Here is a 20,833-nt window from a genome sequence, read left to right as displayed (position 1 = left end):
GCCTTCACATTTTGCTAAGTTTCAACAAAATCTAATGGATGGGGAAAAAGTTATAGAGTAAAAAGTGTCATTTTTTGCAATTTCGGTTCATTTGTGACCCCTTTTGAGCTTCTGGGAATGCCGAGTCTCATGCCTTAAGACGTATATTTGAATTCAGCACTATGAAAAACCATTATATATACATATCAAGTTTTTGAGTAATATGAAAAGAGAGCCCCAAAAGGTATGTTTTTTTTTTAGCCCTAAAAGTCCCAGAGGGATGTGAACCAGAATTTTGCCAGGGTCACCCATACTGAATTTATATTAAGAAAAATGGCCTGCACATTTTTGCCAAGTTTCAGGAAAATCTAATGAATGGAGCAAACGCTATGGGGCAAAAAGTGTAATTTTTGGACATTTTGGGGCATTTTTGACTTCTTTTGAGCTCCTGAGGGCGCTGAATCCTAGTGTAAATGGATAACGGTGCAGTTTCAGGCCTTAACACATGTATATTTGAGTTGACCACCATGAAAAACTACTATATAGTCAGACATATCAAGATTTTGTTGAGAAATATGAAAGAAGAGCCACAAAAAGGGGTGTTTTTAACACTAAAAGTCCCAGAGGGATGTGAACAAGAATTTTGCCAGGGTCACCCATACTGGATTTATATTAAAAGCAATTGGTTCCACATTTTGGCCAAGTTTCAGAAAAATCTAATGGTTGGATCAAAAGTTATGGGGCAAAACGTGTCATTTTTGGTCATTTTGGGTCATTTTTGACTTCTTTTTGAGCCCCTGGGGACATAACGGGAATTTTTGCACAAAAGATTTTTTTTACTGTGCACATCTATTTAATGAAATACAATTTGTGGCAAATTTTCAGGAAAAACTAATGGACGGTTATCTGGCAATCGTCCGGAATAACGGACACACGGACGCCACTGAAAACATAGGCCCTTCTCCGATAAATCAGAGGACCAAAAACGACAAATTAATTTTTATTATTTTTTACTTTTTTTTACTTTTTAATTGAAACGTCATTCAACAGATAATAGTTAATTAATAAAATGTTCTTTTGCAAAACCAACATGCAAATATCAGAAAGTTTCATCAAATGTCACCCTGATTAAACCAAGAATAAGCTCAATGTTTCGGTCAATGTAACCTCCGAACTTCTTCAGGTGTATCTTATCAAATTCTGGACTCACGGCATAGTGGTTAAAGTACTTGGTAAAATTCAATTGTAAAAGTTACACTCTTCTGGACGTTGAAGGTTGAATCCTCAGTACAGACGAAACTCAAAATTAATTAGGACTTCTATCTATTCGTGGCTGACGGAATGAGAACACGCTACTTCCATATATTAAATAAAGGTTCCGTTCGAAATTTTGTGCAGATTCCTGAGATCGACAGAAAGATTCTCGAGTTTGACAGAAAGACTTCAACAAGATACACCTGAAGAAGGATGGAGGTTACATCGACTGAAACGTTGTGAAAATAATACTCAAGATGAGAACAGTAGTCCGAAGAATCCAAATAATACAAATTATCAATCCTTATCTCAAAGATTCAAAAACGTAATTACATTGTTTTTCGGTAAACAACAACAACAAAAAAAAAAAAATCGCTGTTTTTGCTTACCATGGGTAAGTTTATAATGAAGTCGTGGGCGTTTGCCAATTTTGCAGCATTAATAATCTGATTGATGGTTACTGCCTCGTGTCCAAGGCGGATGTTGTCGGCGATGCTGCAGGACATCAGAGATGGCTTTTGATTGACCACACCAATATGGCGACGGAGGTTTTGCAGTTTGATATCTTGCAGGTTAGTCCCATTGATGAGAACCTGAAAAAAAAAATGAAAAAAAAAACAAAAAAAAAATAGAAGAAATAAATATGTATTCATCGGACTACTGTTCTCATCTTGGGTGTGATTTTCACAACGTTTCTGTCGATATAACCTCCGACCTTCTTCAGGTGTATCTTGTCGAACTTGGGAAAGTTTCTGTCGAACTCGGGAATTTGGACGGAATTCTCGAGTTTGACAAGATACACCTGAAGAAGGTCGGCGGTTATATCGACCGAAACGTTGTGAAAATCACACTCAAAATGAGAACAGTAGTCCGATGAATAAAAATATGAATAATCAATCCTCATCTCAGAAATTCAGAAACGTAATAAATAAATAAACAAACAAATAAATAAATAAATAAACAAATAAATAAATAAATAAACAAATAAATAAATAAACAAATAAATAAATAAACAAATAAATAAATAAATAAATAAACAAATAAATAAATAAATAAATAAATAAACAAATAAATAAATAAACAAATAAATAAATAAATAAACAAATAAATAAATAAATAAATAAATAAATAAATAAACAAATAAATAAATAAATAAATAAATAAATAAATAATAAACAAATAAATAAATAAACAAATAAATAAATAAACAAATAAATAAATAAACAAATAAACAAATAAATAAATAAACAAATAAATAAATAAATAAACAAATAAATAAATAAACAAATAAATAAATAAACAAATAAATAAATAAACAAACAAATAAATAAACAAATAAATAAATAAATAAACAAATAAATAAATAAACAAATAAATAAATAAACAAATAAATAAATTAATAAATAAACAAATAAATAAATAAACAAATAAATAAATAAACAAATAAATAAATAAACAAATAAATAAATAAACAAATAAATAAATTAATAAATAAACAAATAAATAAATAAACAAATAAATAAATATGAAATAAAACGAGAATGTGACCCGTTAGGTCAGCCATTGGGTCCCAGTTAGATCGTTTTGTAACATCTTAGCGTTACACAAAACAATTCGTGCATCGTCGTTTACGTAAGTGCGCACTTTTGCACATGTACGTTTTCGCCCGTGAGCAATCAAGCTACTAGATAAATCCAATAAACTCTCTTTTATGCAAAACGTGCACGGTTGTCAGTTCTTTCATTCCCCACTCGTCCGCGATGCTCTCATCGTGGTTGTTGAGCTTTTTTCTTTTTTTTTTTAAACTTAAGACGAATCTATTCATGCTGTTGTATTTCATGGGGGTGTATATACATTCTGTCATACATTGTATTTACCGAGTGTCTTATTAAATGCGCGTCTGTTCTACATGCATGTATTTACATGTGATCGCCCAGTTTTCAAAATGTCAAAAAACAACTTATCTGGTGTGTGTTCACATAAAAATTAAACTGGCTTTGCAAACTCACTTTTTCATGATTCAAACAGTTATACATTGGCACCCTACGCCAGTAAGTTGAGATTATGTTAACTAGTATGAATTTCGGCCGAGTCCATGTCAGGGTGACCTGGAAGCAAATGGAATTAGACTCACCCGAAGCTGGCATGATTGAAGCGGGGGTTGGTTAGTTAGTGTTAGTTCCCTAGAAATACAGGTGCCGAATGATATGACATAGAGATGACGTCACGTTTTTCTGGGGGACAAGATAGAGTTTTTAATCAGTTCGGGTAGGGAAACGGGACAAACCAAATGTGCTCGTTAATGTAGTAATAAACACCTTTGTCTCTTGCCAGACAAAGGAAGACATAACTTCACCAAAAAAGGCAAATACCATTCTATGGGGTTACAACATTTGGCCAATTAGGGAACACACTGGGCCAATATTTGATTTTGTTGGATGGAAACAACAAAAATTCTACCACGAACAACAGATCCCGGATTTATTTCGGCAACCTTTATTCCAGAATGTTGTTTCCATCTCAAAAAGGTTGAATGCTGATACAGTCCTGTCTACATCTTTATTATTGATCTCTCTCTCGACCGTCTCTCTCGCCCACCCGTTACAAACTGAATACTAACTTTCTAAAGTGTCTCTAAACTCATTACGCCATGTATCTATATAATAAAAAATCCTAGCTCGGTCTTTTGTCACGTATCTTTGTTTAAATGAGACCACTGAATGGTTCAAAACTGCAATTGAAGCACATATTCCCACACGGAATTTCTATAGTAAGCCCCACTCTCCTCAATGGTTTACCTCTGCTTATGCAGCTGCCATTGCTCAAAGGCAGCACGCATTCCACAGATTCAACCGACATAAGTCCAGTTCAGACAGAAGTATACAGAAGCCAGAAATAATTGTAAGAGAGTAATAGCGACAGCTAAGACAGATTACACTGAAACCACCAGGAAACGCATCGAAGCACAGAAATTAGGACCTGTGATTTTAGGAAAATCTACAACAGTGTAGTAAATAATGGACAGTCTACGATTTCCCCACTATCAAACAATCATGAGGTTGCTCGCACGGCAACCAACAAAGCTAATCAGCTTGCCAGTCGGTTTGCCTCAAACTCTGGACCCGGCACACCACTCGCTCCCCGCCTTTTCTTTGCAGACAGACGCCACACTAGACGATTTGAAAATCGCCCCTTCTCAGGTGCATGGTCTCATAAAAAACCTAGACACCTCAAAAGCATGTGGACCAGATCTCATCCCGGCTATGCTAATAAAAAAATGCTCTGCTGAGGTTGCTCCCGTTCTCTCCAAACTTTATAATAAATGCCTTAACGAATCTTGCTTTCCCGACTGCTGGAAAACCGCTTCTGTGGTACCAGTCTTCAAGAATTCTGGTGAAAGAACTGACCCAGTAAATTATCACCCCATTAGCCTCCTCCTACTTTTCGCCAAAATATTTGAGTCCTTAGTTAATCAAGCCCTAGTCCAACACCTAACAGCTGCTAAACTCCTGACCGACAAACAATATGGATTCAGGCAAGCCTGTTCAACAGCAGATATCTTAATTGTAGTTTCTGAACATATATACCATTCACTGGACAAAACAAGGGAGGGTAGAGCGGTAGCCCTTGATATATCTAAGGCTTTTGACAGGGTATGGCACGATGGTCTTCTAAGGAAAATTAGATCATATGGTATCACTGGAAGAATACATAATGCAATTAAATCCTTCTTAAGTAAGAGAAAAACCCAAGTTGTCCTCGACGATCGTACATCCAAACAATATGACATAAATGTGGGAGTACCCCAGCGGTCTATCCTTGGACCTTTATTATTCGTGATATTCATAAATGACCCCCCTGATAAAATTGTTTTGGAAATGGGTATATTTGCCGATGACACCACCCTCTATAACACATATCTAAGGAAATGGCAGAAAGACTAGCGGATGACCTCCAGTCTGTAGTGGAATGGGGACAAAAATGGATGGTCACATTCAATGCTGCCAAGACTAAGCTTGTTTCCTTCAATAACTACAAGAAACCTTTTCTACCACCAATAGCAATGGCCAAGAACACACTGCCTTCCTTTAAACTCCTTAGCCTAACGTTTACAGGGAACATGAACTGGAGTATATACATTGAGAGCATTGCCAAGGCTGCTGCAAAGAAGGTGGGCTCTCTCTACCGTGCCAGAAAATTACTTACGACTGAAAGTATCCTGTACCTCTATAAGGCAACCATTCGCTCATGTATGGAGTACTGCTGTCACATTTGGACTGGTGCATCTGCTGCTTGTCTCTCACTCCTAGACAGGGTTCAAAAGAGAGTCGCCAACCTGATAGGTCCTGAACTGTCATCTAGGCTTCAGCGTCTGTCCCATACTTTCATGGTGAATGATTTGACGAACTGCAAGCACTTGTACCTTCTCGACGTGACTATCCCGACTAACCTGACAAGCAACTAAGTCCCACCCCTTTACAGTAGAGATTCCTAGGTGTAAGAAACCCTTTTACTGCAATAGTTTCTTCCCCAGAACTGCAAATCTTTGGAACTCCCTTCCGGGATACTGCTTTCCCAACTGTACTGATATGCAGAAGTTCAAGTGTAATGTGAACAAACATCTTTCTACTCATCTCCCTTCATAATGCCCCCGCAAATTATGTCCCCGATAGTAGCCCCCTACTTCAAAGTGGCACTTGCCTTGTTTAGGGTGAAGATTGAATTAAAAAAAAACAAAAAACAAAAATATTCCAATCCTATATTATTAAACATCCTTCTAAACATTTTATTGTTTTACATAGATCTGGCTTAATTATTTCTGCATTAAATCCCAGTCCTAATTCAAAACATTCTTGCGTTATCAAAACACTTTATTATTTCCATAACATAGTCACCAGTTCAAATATCGGTCACTCACACTCTCTAACGGGGACATCCGATGTTGGCCACTATAATATAATCATACATGGAAACGCAATAGAAACTTGCTGGCTTTCAAAGTTTTTATTTAGAGAGAGGCTGGGTTGGATAAGTGACGGGCGACACCGGAAAATATCGAATGGTGCACACACGCAAATTCAGGATCCGGGTAAAGCCAGATGTTAAATCTGATTTCTGACGTAATTCAGTTATAAACCAAAGGAATCAATCCGCATTCTTGATGGAGTTGTAATTATCTGAAAACGTAAACAATAGCACAGTTTGCGTCAATATAAGACAAAGGAAAACAAAGCCGAGAGGAAAGAGCCAGCGGCTGGCGTTAGTGATATTTCTACCGTCGTCCTCAAAAGCCAGCACGTCCTATCCACACACTTTTACATCGCTTGTCACCAAATGACATTTATAGTAAACTAGAATAGATGTGCCCGGCGTTGCCCGGTATTAAACGTAATTTTAAATTCCTTAAAAAAAAATGCAAATAAAAGAAACTGAGACATATGCATGTGAGTATTATGTTTTTTTTTCTAAACAGTTCATTTTTTGTAAGTAACAAACAAAAATACTCGAGCTGAGATCGAAACCAAAACCTAAAGACAGTGAGCTAAGTATAATAACCACTAGACCAGCTTGCCACATTCTTTTAAAAGTGTCTTTTGAAATAGCACTGAAATTTAATGTAGAAATAATTAAGCCAGAAATATGTGAAACAATAAAATGTTTAGAAGGATGTTTAATAATATAGAATTGGAAAGTGTTTTCAAACCTCGTAAAACAGTTAACAAACAGATAAAAATCGGATGCCCCCTCCCCAAGTTCCAATTTTTCAATTTTGACTCCTTAGCAGCCCTTTTTCCGGATGAAAACCGATTAAAAAGTTTTCCCCGTGTCTGAATAATCTATATACCAATTTTCAAGTCTTTAGATTAATGCTTCGTTGAGTATATAGGTTAAGAAGAGTCCTCACACACATTATATGTGTGTGTGTATATATATATATATATATATATATATATATATATATATATATATATATATCTAATGTAGCCACATAAAATGTTATAAAGATATATAAGATTTTAGGTATCACTTTTCAGTATTTACTTCAATAGTGCTCAATATGTGGATAGACCTGAGTAGTAATTCATGAAATTATATGGCAATTAAGCTACACAGAATCTTCCACGTTTCATCCTTGCCAACCTTACGATTCTCTACAAAAAAATTGGACGATTCCCTAAAAGAATGAAACGCAAATGAATCTGTGTACCTTACTTGCCATATATTCTCATAACTTATTGTACATATATATATATGCATACAGATATACATACGTACAGATATATATATATATATATATGCATATGTACAGATATACATATGTACAGATATATATATATATATATATATATATATATATATATATATATATATATATATATATATATAAATATTTTGATGTTATTGCTCTGTTTACCACATTGAGCTCTCATACCCGGATTTCCTCCTGGAATTATTCCATTATAACACTATATATATATATATATATATATATATATATATATATATATATATATATATATATATATATACATACGTACATATATATATATAAACGTACAGATATATTTATATATATATATGCATACGTACAGATATATATATATATATATATATATATATATATATATATATATATTAGGTGTACTCTGCCACGCGTTGCAGTGGCTCAATTTGGTGTAATGAAAAATTCTAATAAATAGAGAAAATGCATGTTTCTTATATTCTTAGTACAGCAATCCACTCCAAAAAGTGAAAACTAAAAACTATACAAAACAGTGTCAGAAACCCACCGAATATATGTTACCATGACATAGGCTGACATAATCGGTGGGTTTCTGACAGTATTTTGTATAATTTTTTAGTTTTAACTCACTTTCTCAAACTTAACGTAATCAACAGTGTCCACCACCATTTGTATCTTTCAAATACACTGATAAACACTGTTTTTCGAACCGACTAAACGTTACATTAAATTAAAAGAGGTTGTATTACTAAACACAGATACAAAAAAGTTGTCAAAAAATAAATATATAACAAATAAATGTTATCAAAAGCAAGAAAAGTAAATGTTTTACCTAACTGGATAAGATTGTAGTGTTTTTATGTAATGTATAACGTTTAATCAGTTCAAAAACATGCAGTGTTTATCGGTATATTTGAAAAATACAAATATAGGCAGACTGTATCGAACACGTAAAGTTTGGGGGAAATTTTGGGAAAATGAGTTTAAACTAAAAAACTATACAAAATACTGTTAGGAACTCACTCAATATATGTTACCATCACGTAGGCTGACATATAATCGGTGGTTTTAAACTTTTGCTCAATACAGGTGACGACTTTTAAGAGTCCCTTTTAGTGATTATCTGGTTTGAGGATATTTGTACAACTAAACGGCAAATCAGCCCCAAAAATCCGGTATTATTTTACTTTAAGGCCCGTCTCACGTTCATATATAACAAAATATTTTATTGTAGATTTCAGTGTACTAAAAACGAATGTGCAAACCATTTCCGTCGCAAAAAGAAAGTTTTCATGATGTGAAGAAATTACTTTTTCGAAAAGTGGGTGATCACTTTTCGATGTAAATTTAACTTAGAATGAACACCCACTTTCTGGCCACCTGAGAGAGAGGGGCATTTTTCTGTGTGTTTCTTGGCTAAAACGTTTTTTGTTTGATTTCATTTGGATGGTAATAACACCTGAACTCTGGGACTATTTTCCATTTCACAGCCGTAGCCTCCGTTTACGCTACGCGCAAGCATAAACGAAGGCTAGTAAATATGCACTCGCGTAACAAACTGCCCTGTCAAAAAACGTTTAAGCCAATAAACACGAAAATAAATGCCCCCCTCCTCAGGTGGCCAGAAAGTGGGTGCTCATTTTAAGTTAAATTTACATCGAAAAGTGATCACCCACTTTTCGAAAAAGTAATTTCTTCACATTTATTTTTGGTACGCAGAATTATTTAATAGTCGTCCCTTAGTTTCCCCCTCAGTCAAGGCTAACGCATGTGCATGTAACGTTGTTTTTATTTATTTACTTACGTTGCCTTTCGCACTTTTACAAACATTATTTATATACGTTGGCTTAACTCTTTTCATCAATAATTTAAAAAATGTAACTCAACCATTTATTGATAATTTGTAACTTGTACAAACATTTATTTATTTATTTATTTACGTTGGCTTAACTCTTTTCATGAATAAAAAAGTTTTACTATTTAAGAAAATAAAAGGAAAAAGTTACTAAACATTTATTAATAAATTCTCACGCACTTACGTTGGCTTAACTCTTTTCATAAATTATATAAAAAAAAAAGTAATTAAACCGTTCATTGATAATTTCTCACTTACAAACATTGTGATAATTAAATTGATTGACTTACCGAGGGTGGCTCGGTGGGAATGGAAAGACACTCATGGCTGTGAACGGCCCAGCCTGGTGTTTGTTAATGAAGAAAATAGGATGTCTATTCCTTATAGCTTAAATAGACATTCCAGTCTCGTTTCAATCTCGCTGAACGAGAGATTGAGACTATAGAAAGAGTCACCTTTGTAGGCTTGTTGTTGTTGTAGTTTTTGTTCTTGTTGTTAGAGATCTATCAGACTGGTACGATAGCAGTATCAGAATTTTCAGCCGAGTCGCCATTTTGAATAGACACCTATCTGTCTATCAGATTATAACAATATGAAAACGTAATTTAAACCTGTAACTTTTATTTCAATAAAACGAGCAAAGACCAAATTTTAATATCATAAAAGCTTTAATAGAGAAATAAACAATTTTATTTATTTTTCCTTGGATTTCTTCACTTAACATTTCACGGAATCTCGAACAATAACATTAGTTGAATCTTACGATATATATTTAGTGGCAAAATATATAACTTACCTGGTTAATGAGTAAGATATGCTTTCTTTTAATATTCCTGCATGAGAATTTATTCATATTTATGTATTATAATCCATGTATTTTTTAAATGGAAGGATTTTTCCAACACATATCGCGACAACGCGTGTCTTTCAAGAAAGTGTAAAGACACCGGATGTTAAGATTATCACTTTGTTATCTACGGAAGCCTATAAGTGTAAAAAAACACTAATTCAGAAACGTTAGTAATCTCGATATGGGATTATATTCCTTCATATTTTCCACTTTTAAACGTTTTCGGGGGCGCTGAAAACGGAAATAACCATTTATATATACGGCAAACGAAGCTAGTAGTTTCCAAGATAAAATCTTTTACAAATGGTCACAAAGTGGGCGGTCACTTTTCTATAATGATGTGACGTCAAATGGGCACCCACTTTATGGCCACATTGCAATGAACAGATTTGGCCGTAATTTTAAAGGAATTTTCGAGGGTGGCTTCATATTGGCCCTATATGAATAAAGGGAGATAACTTATCGTCCTTTTTTTTAATGTTGGCGCCTTTACGCTATCGTACATGAAAACTTGGATCTTTTATTTTTGGATTTACACGGATTACGGAATGACGAAGATATGAAATTAAATTTTTTTTTTTTAATATCTTAAAGAAATACCTAAATTTTTTATTTATTATACTATAAATCTGCATTATATGGTATCGTCTTTTTTTTATATCGAAAAAAAAAGGAAACCAGGAATTAAATATAAAAATATACACTGACCGAAAAATATTGACTGGAAAATTCTAAACAAAAATTAAGCTTCCACGTAAAAAAAACAAAAACAAAAAAAAAACACGTGGTTATCGAAAAAAGAAGGATTTACATTTTGGACTTTACCGGTAAATTTACAGATAAGTGATATTTATTTGTTGTTTTAAATTTGAGTATTTTATTTATTGATGTTTTATCTTCAATTTGTGATATATAAAACGTGTCAACCAAAATTAATTATTAAAATTCTCATAGACATTTCAAAATGGGGGGGGTGAATTTATAAAACAACGTTTGTCTAAAATATTATATTCAGTTTATCGGAAAGAGCATAAAATTTTGCATTCACCCTGAAAAAAACGTAACAATTGAACGAATAGGAAAATTTTGATAGATTTTTAAAGTTTAAAAATTGAAAAATATTCATCTCATAAAAATCAATTGATTTCACTACGTAACAAAATGGCTCCCTGAGCGCACGCACGCACTTTGTAAACACTGTTTTTTAAAAAAATTGAAAAATAATATTTCTATTATTTTTTAAACAACTTAAATAGTTTATTTTGGAAGCATAATCTATAAAGAAAATAAATAACCCACTTTAGAAAGAGAAATTACGAGTTTTCTATATTTTATTCGCAGTTTTCTGTTAGGGGTGTCAAAAATTCACCAAAAATTCTGATACACCTACCGGTACGACAACTGTTAACAGCGCGTTATATTTACAAGAATACGTTTGCTTGTAAGCAACGAGGTAATTTTTCTTTGCAAGCTAAACGTCTTTTCTTTCCCCACACCCCGGTAGGAAATATCGACAATATCTTTAATTTACATGAGCGGATAAGTCTTCTGGTCGCCATGGCACTCAACGCCCACCCAAAAAAGTATTTTGTTATATACGAACGTGAGACGGGTCTTAATGGAAAATTTTATCAAAATTCCGGGATGCTATTTTTCTTTTCTTTTTTTCAAAAACATAAGAAATTAAGAATTAGACAAATTTATTTTAGGAAGGCTTCGCCAGGAAAGCTTTAAGCCCCCAAAAAATGGATTCTGTGAAATCGAGATATCGTTAGATGCCGTGAAAAAAACTAAACAATTAAAACGTAATGTTTGATGGGTGGAAAGCCTTAAGATAAACAAATGAATTTAAAAATAAAAAATTAAGATAAACAAATTAATTTAAATTTAAAAAAGTAGGGAATGTTTTTTTTTGTACTTATCTATTAATTAGATAATGAAATGTTGTAATTCGAAAGTCGTCAACTCGTGGTGCAATAAGTGAAAGGCTCATTTCCACTGGAAATGAAATGGCTGACAGTCTCGCAGTTACGAAAATATTTTTATTTTATTTAATATTTTTATAATTCGCAATGTTAAATTATTTTAATAACATAAAAACATTCCTTGATTTTACAGATAGAGTTTCTGAAAATTTCAATTAAATTGGTAATGTAGAAATATGGTTTTATCGATTTTGAACGAACCAAGAATTATATATATATATATATATATATATATATATATATATATATATATATATATATAAGCTGTAGGTATATATATATATATATATACCTACAAATATATATATATATACACAGATATATATATATAATCTGTAGGTATATATATATACACATATATATACATATATATATACCTACAAATATACATATATATATACCTACAAATATATATATATATACAGATATATATATATAATCTGTAGGTATATATATATATATATATTACACATATATATACAGATATATATATATATATAATCTGTAGGTATATATATATATATATATATATATATATATATATATATATACCTACAAATATACATATGCATTTATATATACGCAGAGAAAGAGAGAGAGAAAAAAGAAAGAGACAGACAAAAAGAGAGAGAGGAGAGAAAGAGAGAAAGAAAACACTGAAAATGAGGGGAAAGGAAAAGGTAAAGAGAATTATTCGAGTTAAATATATTAATATTTGCAAAAGAAAAACGTGTTTCCTTACTTGTCCCTTTTTCGGATCATAAAACCGAAGTATTAGTTGAAGAACAGTGCTCTTTCCGCTTCCGGTTGGTCCGACTAGAGCAACAGTCTCATTTGCCTTAATGTTAAGCTGAAGGCCATCCAAAACCTGTATAATAATAATAATAATAATAATAATAATAATAATAATAATAATAATAATAATAATAATAATAATAAGAAGAAGAAGAAGAAGAAGAAGAAGAAGAAGAAGAAGAAAAACAATAAAGTAAATACAAGAAATTTTATAAATTGACCAATACCCTCTAGCCCTAGCCCTAATCCCCAAAAACATCAGCCCTCATCTAAAAAATTCAGAATTTTAAATAAAATTTTGTTTCTTTTTTTCTGTGTAAGTTTACAGTGTATAACCATCAAAAAATAAAATTACTTTATTGCATCCCAGACATATATATATTCAAAATCTCACATCAAAACACTAGGGTCTTTTGCCTTTTTTTCTCCGTTCTACAGCATATGTTCTAGATGGCCTCCATTTAGCTTTTGTTTGTTTTGGGGTCACCCTGTATTTATTAACAAAAAATCAAATTATCTATATGCAAAAGTATTTAGCACACTGTCAAATTTCATTCTTAAGCAGTCATTTATTTAGCTACAATATTTCAATAAATCAGAAATTTTCTTAAGCAGTCATTTATCTTGATACAATATTTCAACCAATCAGAAATTTTCTTAAGCAGTCATTTATCTTGATACAATATTTCAACCAATCAGAAATTTTCTTAAGCAGTCATTTATCTTGATACAATATTTCAACCAATCAGAAATTTTCTTAAGCAGTCATTTATCTTGATACAATATTTCAACCAATCAGAATGCACCCCAGGTCAGCTGATAACACTGCGCAGGTTGCCTCTTTCATTATTGTTTAAAAAATGATTAAAACAAAGGAATCGACTAATGATATGCGCCAGGGTATGATAATAATGCATAAAGATGGAATGATGTCCAGGAAAATAGCTTCAGAACTAAATTTAGTAGTGTGTATAGTTGGGGTTCTGGCTAGAAAGTGGAAAACAACAGGTGGTAATACTATAAATTTTCTAGAAAGTGGTCAGCCATGTAAATTAAATGATGTTACTGCTCGTAACGCGAAGAAAGAATCATTTCCGACTCGTTCGGAAATTCAGAAGAATTTGCAGTAAGCAGGCATTGAAGTAAGCAAGGACACAATCAAGAAATCATTGAATCCTACAGACCTGTATTCTAGATCATCGAGAAAGACTTCGTTGTTGAGTTCTAGATATGTGAAAGATCGTTTGAAATTTGTTTATAAATATCAATGAGAATCGGGTAACTTCTGGAACCAAGTTATTTGGTCAGATGAAACAAAAATTGAGCTTTTTTGGAAGAAATATGCGCAACCGTGTATGGAGGAAAAGGGGCACGGTTTTTAGATCATTCAATACTATTCCCACTGTAAAATTTGGAGGTGGAAGTGTGATGATTTCAGCCTGCTTTTCTGCAAATGGAGTTAGGGATGGAAATCATAGCAGAGAAAATGAATGCAGTAAAATACACGAAGATTTTTTCAACACATCTGTTCAAGAATGCCGCAGATTAAAAATTTATCTTCCAGCAAAAAATAATCCCAAGCACAAGGCTAAAATAACTGTGTGATGGTTTAAGGATAATAGGATTAGTGTTCTAGAGTTGCCAGTCACCCGAACTTTAATCCCATCGAAATTCTGTGGAAAACTTTGAAGGGTGTATGCAAGAGATATCAAGGAATTAAAGAAAGTTTGCAAAGAAGAATGGCTGAAATTACCAGCAAGTGCTTGTAAGAAACTAGTAGGCAATTATGGAAAGCATTTGAAGGTTGTAAAGCAGAACAAAAGATATACAACTAAATATTAGTAAATGTGTTAAATACTTTTCCATATGAGTAATTTGATTTTTTTGTTAATAAATATTTGTTAACTTTATTTCCCATGTATTTTTAGATTGATAATATCTGGTCAAAGATTGAGTGGACGTTCCGTTCAAATTATATATATATATATATATATATATATATATATATATATATATATATATATATATATATATATATATACAGGGTGTCCGTAAAGTTACTATGCAGTATGCTTGATTAAATAAACCTGTAAAAAAAAGAAATATTAACTATTAATACAAATATAATACAATAAAACAATAAGACTGTATAGTGACTTTACGGACACCCTATATATATATATATATATATATATATATATATATATATATATATATATATATATATATACCTACATATTATATATATGCCTACATATTATATATATATATATATATATATGCCTACATATTATATATATATATATATATACATATATATATATATATATATATGTATATATATATATATATATATATATATAAGAACAAAGCTGTAAAGTAGAAATGTACAAAAAGTTTTTATTATTCGGCAGAATACTCCAAAGCTGGTAGCCAGGTGCTCCTTAATCTGCAGAGTTTCAAGTAATGGAAATTCTTCTCATCAGAAGAAAAACTGTGAGCAAAATAATCCAATTGTTGAAAATTTTTTTAAACATTTCTATGTATTTGAAGGTTACTGCATAGGATGAAGCTAAACGTTTTATGATTTGTCGTCACAAAACATAAGAATATATATATATATATATATATATATATATATATATATATATATATATATATATATATATATATATATTGTGGTTAGGTCATGTCATATGCTACTGGTACCATGTAACCCAGTACTACCTGCCTCATGGTCGGGTCACTGGCGACTAAACTGGTTCCCCCACCAGAGTTGTTTGGTGAGGAGGGCGGCTAGCCTCCCTGAAGGATTAAAAACAAGACCTTTCAAAGGGCGAATGAACCCTTTTTCGGGGTCAACGGTCAACTAGCACCGTGTACATTTGTGTGTATGTATATATGTGTTGAGGTGGAGAGGGCTCCCGTAAGCCGTACTGAAGGCAACCTTTCTAGGAGAAGCAAATCTCTGATTTAAAAAAACCATAAAGCGGGAGACCAGTACCCGCATTAAGCTGGTCTGCAGTTTGATTTGTTGCTGGCTATCTTGCTCTTGCTTGTTGCTGGATCTCAACATTTTGAACCGAGAGAGAGACTTAGCTGTCGTACAAAGCTAAGACTCTGTAACATCATCTGTGTATAGATACTCCCTCAGGCATTTGGGCTTATGGACTTTAAGTGTCTGAGGGAGTGGCACTCGTCTGACAAGATGGTGCAATCATCATATATATATATATATATATATATATATATAAGTTTCGTGGTTAAATTTTAAATTCTGAAAAAAACAACATATAGAGACATATATTCGATTTAAGAATTTATTGCTTGACAAAAGGAATATATAGAAGGGGTTATTTTAATTTCCTTAATCCATGAATTTTCAACAATGGCTCATATCATCAGAGGAAATGAAATGCAGTTAGCAAAATGTTCAGCTGCGAATGGACGCTATTTTGCTTTTCAGCACAATCGTCATCCACATACAGTACTGTTTTGCTGTTTCACAGCTCTTCAGTGCAGCTAGACAAGAAACTATCTCAAGTCAGGATTGAAACCCAATCGCCAAGACGACAGTCAGAGCTTCTAACCGTAGCACTATACGGCTGCTGCTATGCAGGCAGTGACTTAACACTGGTTTGACATTTATTGATGAAGATAGAATGATGAGGAGAACGAGTGAATACACTATAACTTACCCGTTGATCAGTTCCTGAAGGATAAGAGAAAAATACATTGGAAAACTCAATATCGGTGAAATGGTCAGGAAAATCTTTTCCCTTCTTTTGGTTTTGATTGATAACGGGAGACTGGAAATGAAATAAAAACAAAGATATAATAGACAAATATATTATAGTAACCCACTTGGGGTTTTAGCAGTGATTTATCGCTGATAAAAACCGGTGTTTTTTACCTGGAGTCTAAGTGATAGCTAGTCTCCACAGATCTCCAGCATTCTCTGTTCAATTCCATATTTACTTGATTGAGATTGTCGGACTGACTTCCTCATTATGGTTGTTATAGTCACAACGTTTCGGCCCTTTTACCCTCCGGCCTTCATCAGGTGTTTTGTATCGAACTGGGGAACCGTTTGTTAGGAGCCTCGAACCCAACCCTTTATTATTATTATGGGGCTACCGTGTTCGGACTCCAGCTAGGCTCTGGGACATAGTTGCTGATTCTCTGTTTTGAATGTTACTTTTTTACTGCCTTCAAAAGAGTATCAGCAACTATGTCCCAGAGCCTAGCTGGAGTCCGAACACACTACCCCTGTAATAATAATAAAGTGTTGGGTTCGAGATTCCTAACAAACGGTTCCCCAGTTCGATACAAAACACCTGATGAAGGTCGGAGGGTAAAACGGCCGAAACGTTGTGACTATAACAACCATAATGAGGAAGTCAGTCTGACAATCTCAATCAATGAAAACACCTCATCTCAAAAATACAGACAATTACTATCCAATCAGTACTCTCGCGAAGACCATTTATCATTGGTTTCTCGCAACAAAATAGTTCGAATGTAATTCGACCAGCAGTTCTGGTTTTTTATTTTTACTCGTGTATCAATGCTTATCAAGGTCATAAGGTCATTCGAGGATGAGAGATAATGAGATTGTCAGTTGACGACGAGTAACGCCATGAGATGATTGAAAACGATAGGTGATAATTGTCAGAATTTGATCACATTAGACTTGAAAACGATCATGGCATGAATTAACGTGACTACGGTTACTTCTTTTTTATTTACACGCACTCTCTTGCGTAGTGATTAGTTTGTAGTTTGGTTGGCTAAAACAGGCATGTTTAAACTAGAAATACATTAAGTAATCCAAACATTTTAATTCAAACAACACTATACTCGCTAATGTTTGCTATAGCTTTTTATCTATATAGATAAAAAGCTATAGCAAACATCTAAATGACTATTTTAACCATAGTTCCTGATTTCAAAAAGCGAAAAATTAAAAGATTCATCTGCCTTACTTTTAATGCTAGGTTTATTTATGGTGTCTTTTAAATTCAATAAAAACCCTTCTAAATTTGCTGATGAGGAGACCTTGCTTATTAAAAAACTATATGTAATCATTGTACATAACTTGATGTATACCAAAATAAAAAGCATTGTTTTCCGAAACGATCGTACAGATAATTGATTTTGTTGTTGTTCCTTCTTATGAAACGGATTTTTAATTTAATTATAATTTGATTTTTAAATTTTAAATTATCAATCACATTACTTAATATATATATATATATATATATATATATATATATATATATATATATATATATATATATATATATATATTATATATATATATATATATATATATATATATATATATATATATATATACATATAACATTTTAGTCCTTCAATAAATTTAAAAATTTATGACGTGAAATTTTTGAGTTTCAGATCAAAAGATTTTTATTACTCTATGTAAGACAAAGGATACATTTGAAATATTTTAACTCCTTATCCTATAGCATTTCGATGTCTACCATCTCTTCAGAGGAGAAAATATTAGAAAATAGTTATAATGGTTTACACCTTATTTGCTAAAGTCAGTGAGACATGGAAAATCACAATTAAAAGTTGTTTAAGTATTTAAATGTCATAGAGTAAGGGAAGTTAATGAAAAGGATATAAAAAATACACATGGTAAAATCCGAAGTGAATGTCTTTGATAGCAGTGCTGTAAAATGATCCAAACTGTATTTTGAGTAATATTTTGAGTAAACTTATAATCACAGGTTTCCATAACAGTTGATTGTTAGATAATTTTATTCTGGAGAATATTTATATATATATATATATATATATATATATATATATATATATATATATATATATATATGTACATACATGTATATATATATATGCATATATATACATATGTATATATATACATATATGTACATATATGTATATATATATGCATGCATACACATATATATATACATATATGTATATATGCATATGTGTATATATATGTGTGTATATATGTGTGTATATGTATAGATAGATAGATAGATAGATAGATAGATAGATAGATACATGCATACATACATACATACATACATACATACATACATACATACATAAATGAAGAAGTAAAAATGAAGTTTACAAGCCGAAAGCTTCTATAATCTTAAAACGAATATAAATATTTATATTTATATAAATATTTATTTATTTATATAAATATTTATATTTATATAGTAATCGCAAGCAAATGAAAAAAGTTCAATACAAAAATAGGAAACCCAAAAAGCTCAAATAAAAATAGGAAATAGAGAATGTCATAAAAGAATAAAATCAAAAACTATAAATTGTAATTTACAAGAATTGTTTGACTGGATATCCAAAATAAATTTTAATATAATATTCCTTTTGGAATATCTTGTGCAACAATAAATTCTTGCAAATTATAATTTACAGTTTTTAATTGTGTTCTTTTAGTGATATATAATATTAAGTAGTGAGATTGCATATTTAGAAACAAAAATAGATTTTAGTTTCCTCAGATTCAGAATTATCCGCAAAAACCCATGGCGTAGTGGATAATGTTACGTGTGCATAATACTTAGTTTTAAGTTATACTCTTCTGGAGGTTGAAGTTTCAATCCTCAGTACGGACGATACTCAAGAATACAATTGCGAATTACTTAGGATATCTACCCAGTACGAGAACAGAACGAGAATACGCTACTCCTGTGGATTAAATGAAAAGTCTCGTCTGAAATTCCTTGAAGATTTCCGAGTTCGACCGAAACGTTGTGAAAACAAGTAAAGCATCTATGCTCCCCCGAGTGTGAACAGTGAACGAGGCATAAAAAAAATGACTAAGTTCAGCATTTGTCCCCCCCCCCCGCCTCATTTAGCCCCAAAAGTTCCTAGGGGACGTCAAATCCTGGTGAAAATCAACAAACGGTGTAGTTTTAGGCCTTGACATATGTAAATTTGAGTTCTGTACCATGCAAAAAAAGAAATGACTAAGTCCATCATTTGTCCCCCCACCCCCATTTAGCCCCAAAAGTCCCCAAGCCCTTAATATATTTAAATTTGAGTTCATAAACAAGCAAAACTGCTAAATAGGCATGCACAAAGATTTTTGGACAAATATGGTAAAATAGTCCAAAAAATGGAGTGCTTTTATTAGCCCTAAAAGAGCCCCTGAGGCACACCCAAGAGTATAGACAAACAAAATTATATAGAAATCAGTTAGTTACAACTTTTCAAAAAGTTTTATAAAAATCCAAGGTATCAATTTTCTTTTAAATAAGCATAAAACTGCCAATTTTAGCCATTTTAACCCGAAAAAAAAAACCCTGGGGAGGGGTGGGGGACAGGAGTTTTACCGGAAAATCCGTTCTGTTACTTTTGTTTAATGTTTGTGTAAAATTTCAAAAAATTCCAAGGCGTAGTTATTGAAAAAAGTGCGGACAGAGGAATGGATGAACGGATGAGGGTGAATTTACAGGTCCACCTTCCTTTTGTCAGGGGACCAATAATAAAACTAAAGAATCCAAATAATACGGATGATCATTTTAATCTAAAAAAAAAAAAAAAAAAAAAAAAAAAAGATGAGAAACCATAAATTAAATACTTGGTAAACTCACTTCGTCTAAAACTTTAGTCAAATTAGACACGGCATCCGTTGCTTTCATGATGCACTCCAAGCAGGGATAGAACTGCCCAACGAAAATGGCGCTCATCAGAAGTCCAACAATCGCCTGTGGATTAAAGAAAAAAAAAAAAGATGAGAAACCATAAATTAAATACTTGGTAAACTCACTTCGTCTAAAACTTTAGTCAAATTAGACACGGCATCCGTTGCTTTCATGATGCACTCCAAGCAGGGA

At 32.3% G+C, this 20,833-nt stretch overlaps 1 protein-coding gene across 2 annotated transcripts in view; it reads right to left on the bottom strand.

Moving 5' to 3' along the window:
• Positions 1-20,833, bottom strand: part of LOC145263805 (ATP-dependent translocase ABCB1-like) — a 218,656-nt gene that overhangs the window by 91,832 nt on the left and 105,991 nt on the right. For both annotated transcript variants that reach the window (XM_080120869.1, XM_080120870.1), the window contains exons 8-11: positions 20,591-20,704; positions 16,661-16,771; positions 12,910-13,035; positions 1,623-1,826 (exon numbers count right to left, since the gene is read on the bottom strand). In XM_080120869.1, the coding sequence (XP_079976995.1) occupies positions 1,623-1,826; positions 12,910-13,035; positions 16,661-16,771; positions 20,591-20,704 (555 nt within the window). The remainder of the gene's footprint in view (positions 1-1,622; positions 1,827-12,909; positions 13,036-16,660; positions 16,772-20,590; positions 20,705-20,833) is intronic.

This window comes from Euprymna scolopes, chromosome 39, assembly GCF_053919585.1.
Source record: "Euprymna scolopes isolate OS-2025 chromosome 39, ASM5391958v1, whole genome shotgun sequence".
Lineage (NCBI taxonomy): Eukaryota > Metazoa > Mollusca > Cephalopoda > Sepiida > Sepiolidae > Euprymna > Euprymna scolopes.
Note: the sequence above shows the minus strand (reverse complement) of the source record. Positions and strands in the feature narration are given on the sequence as shown.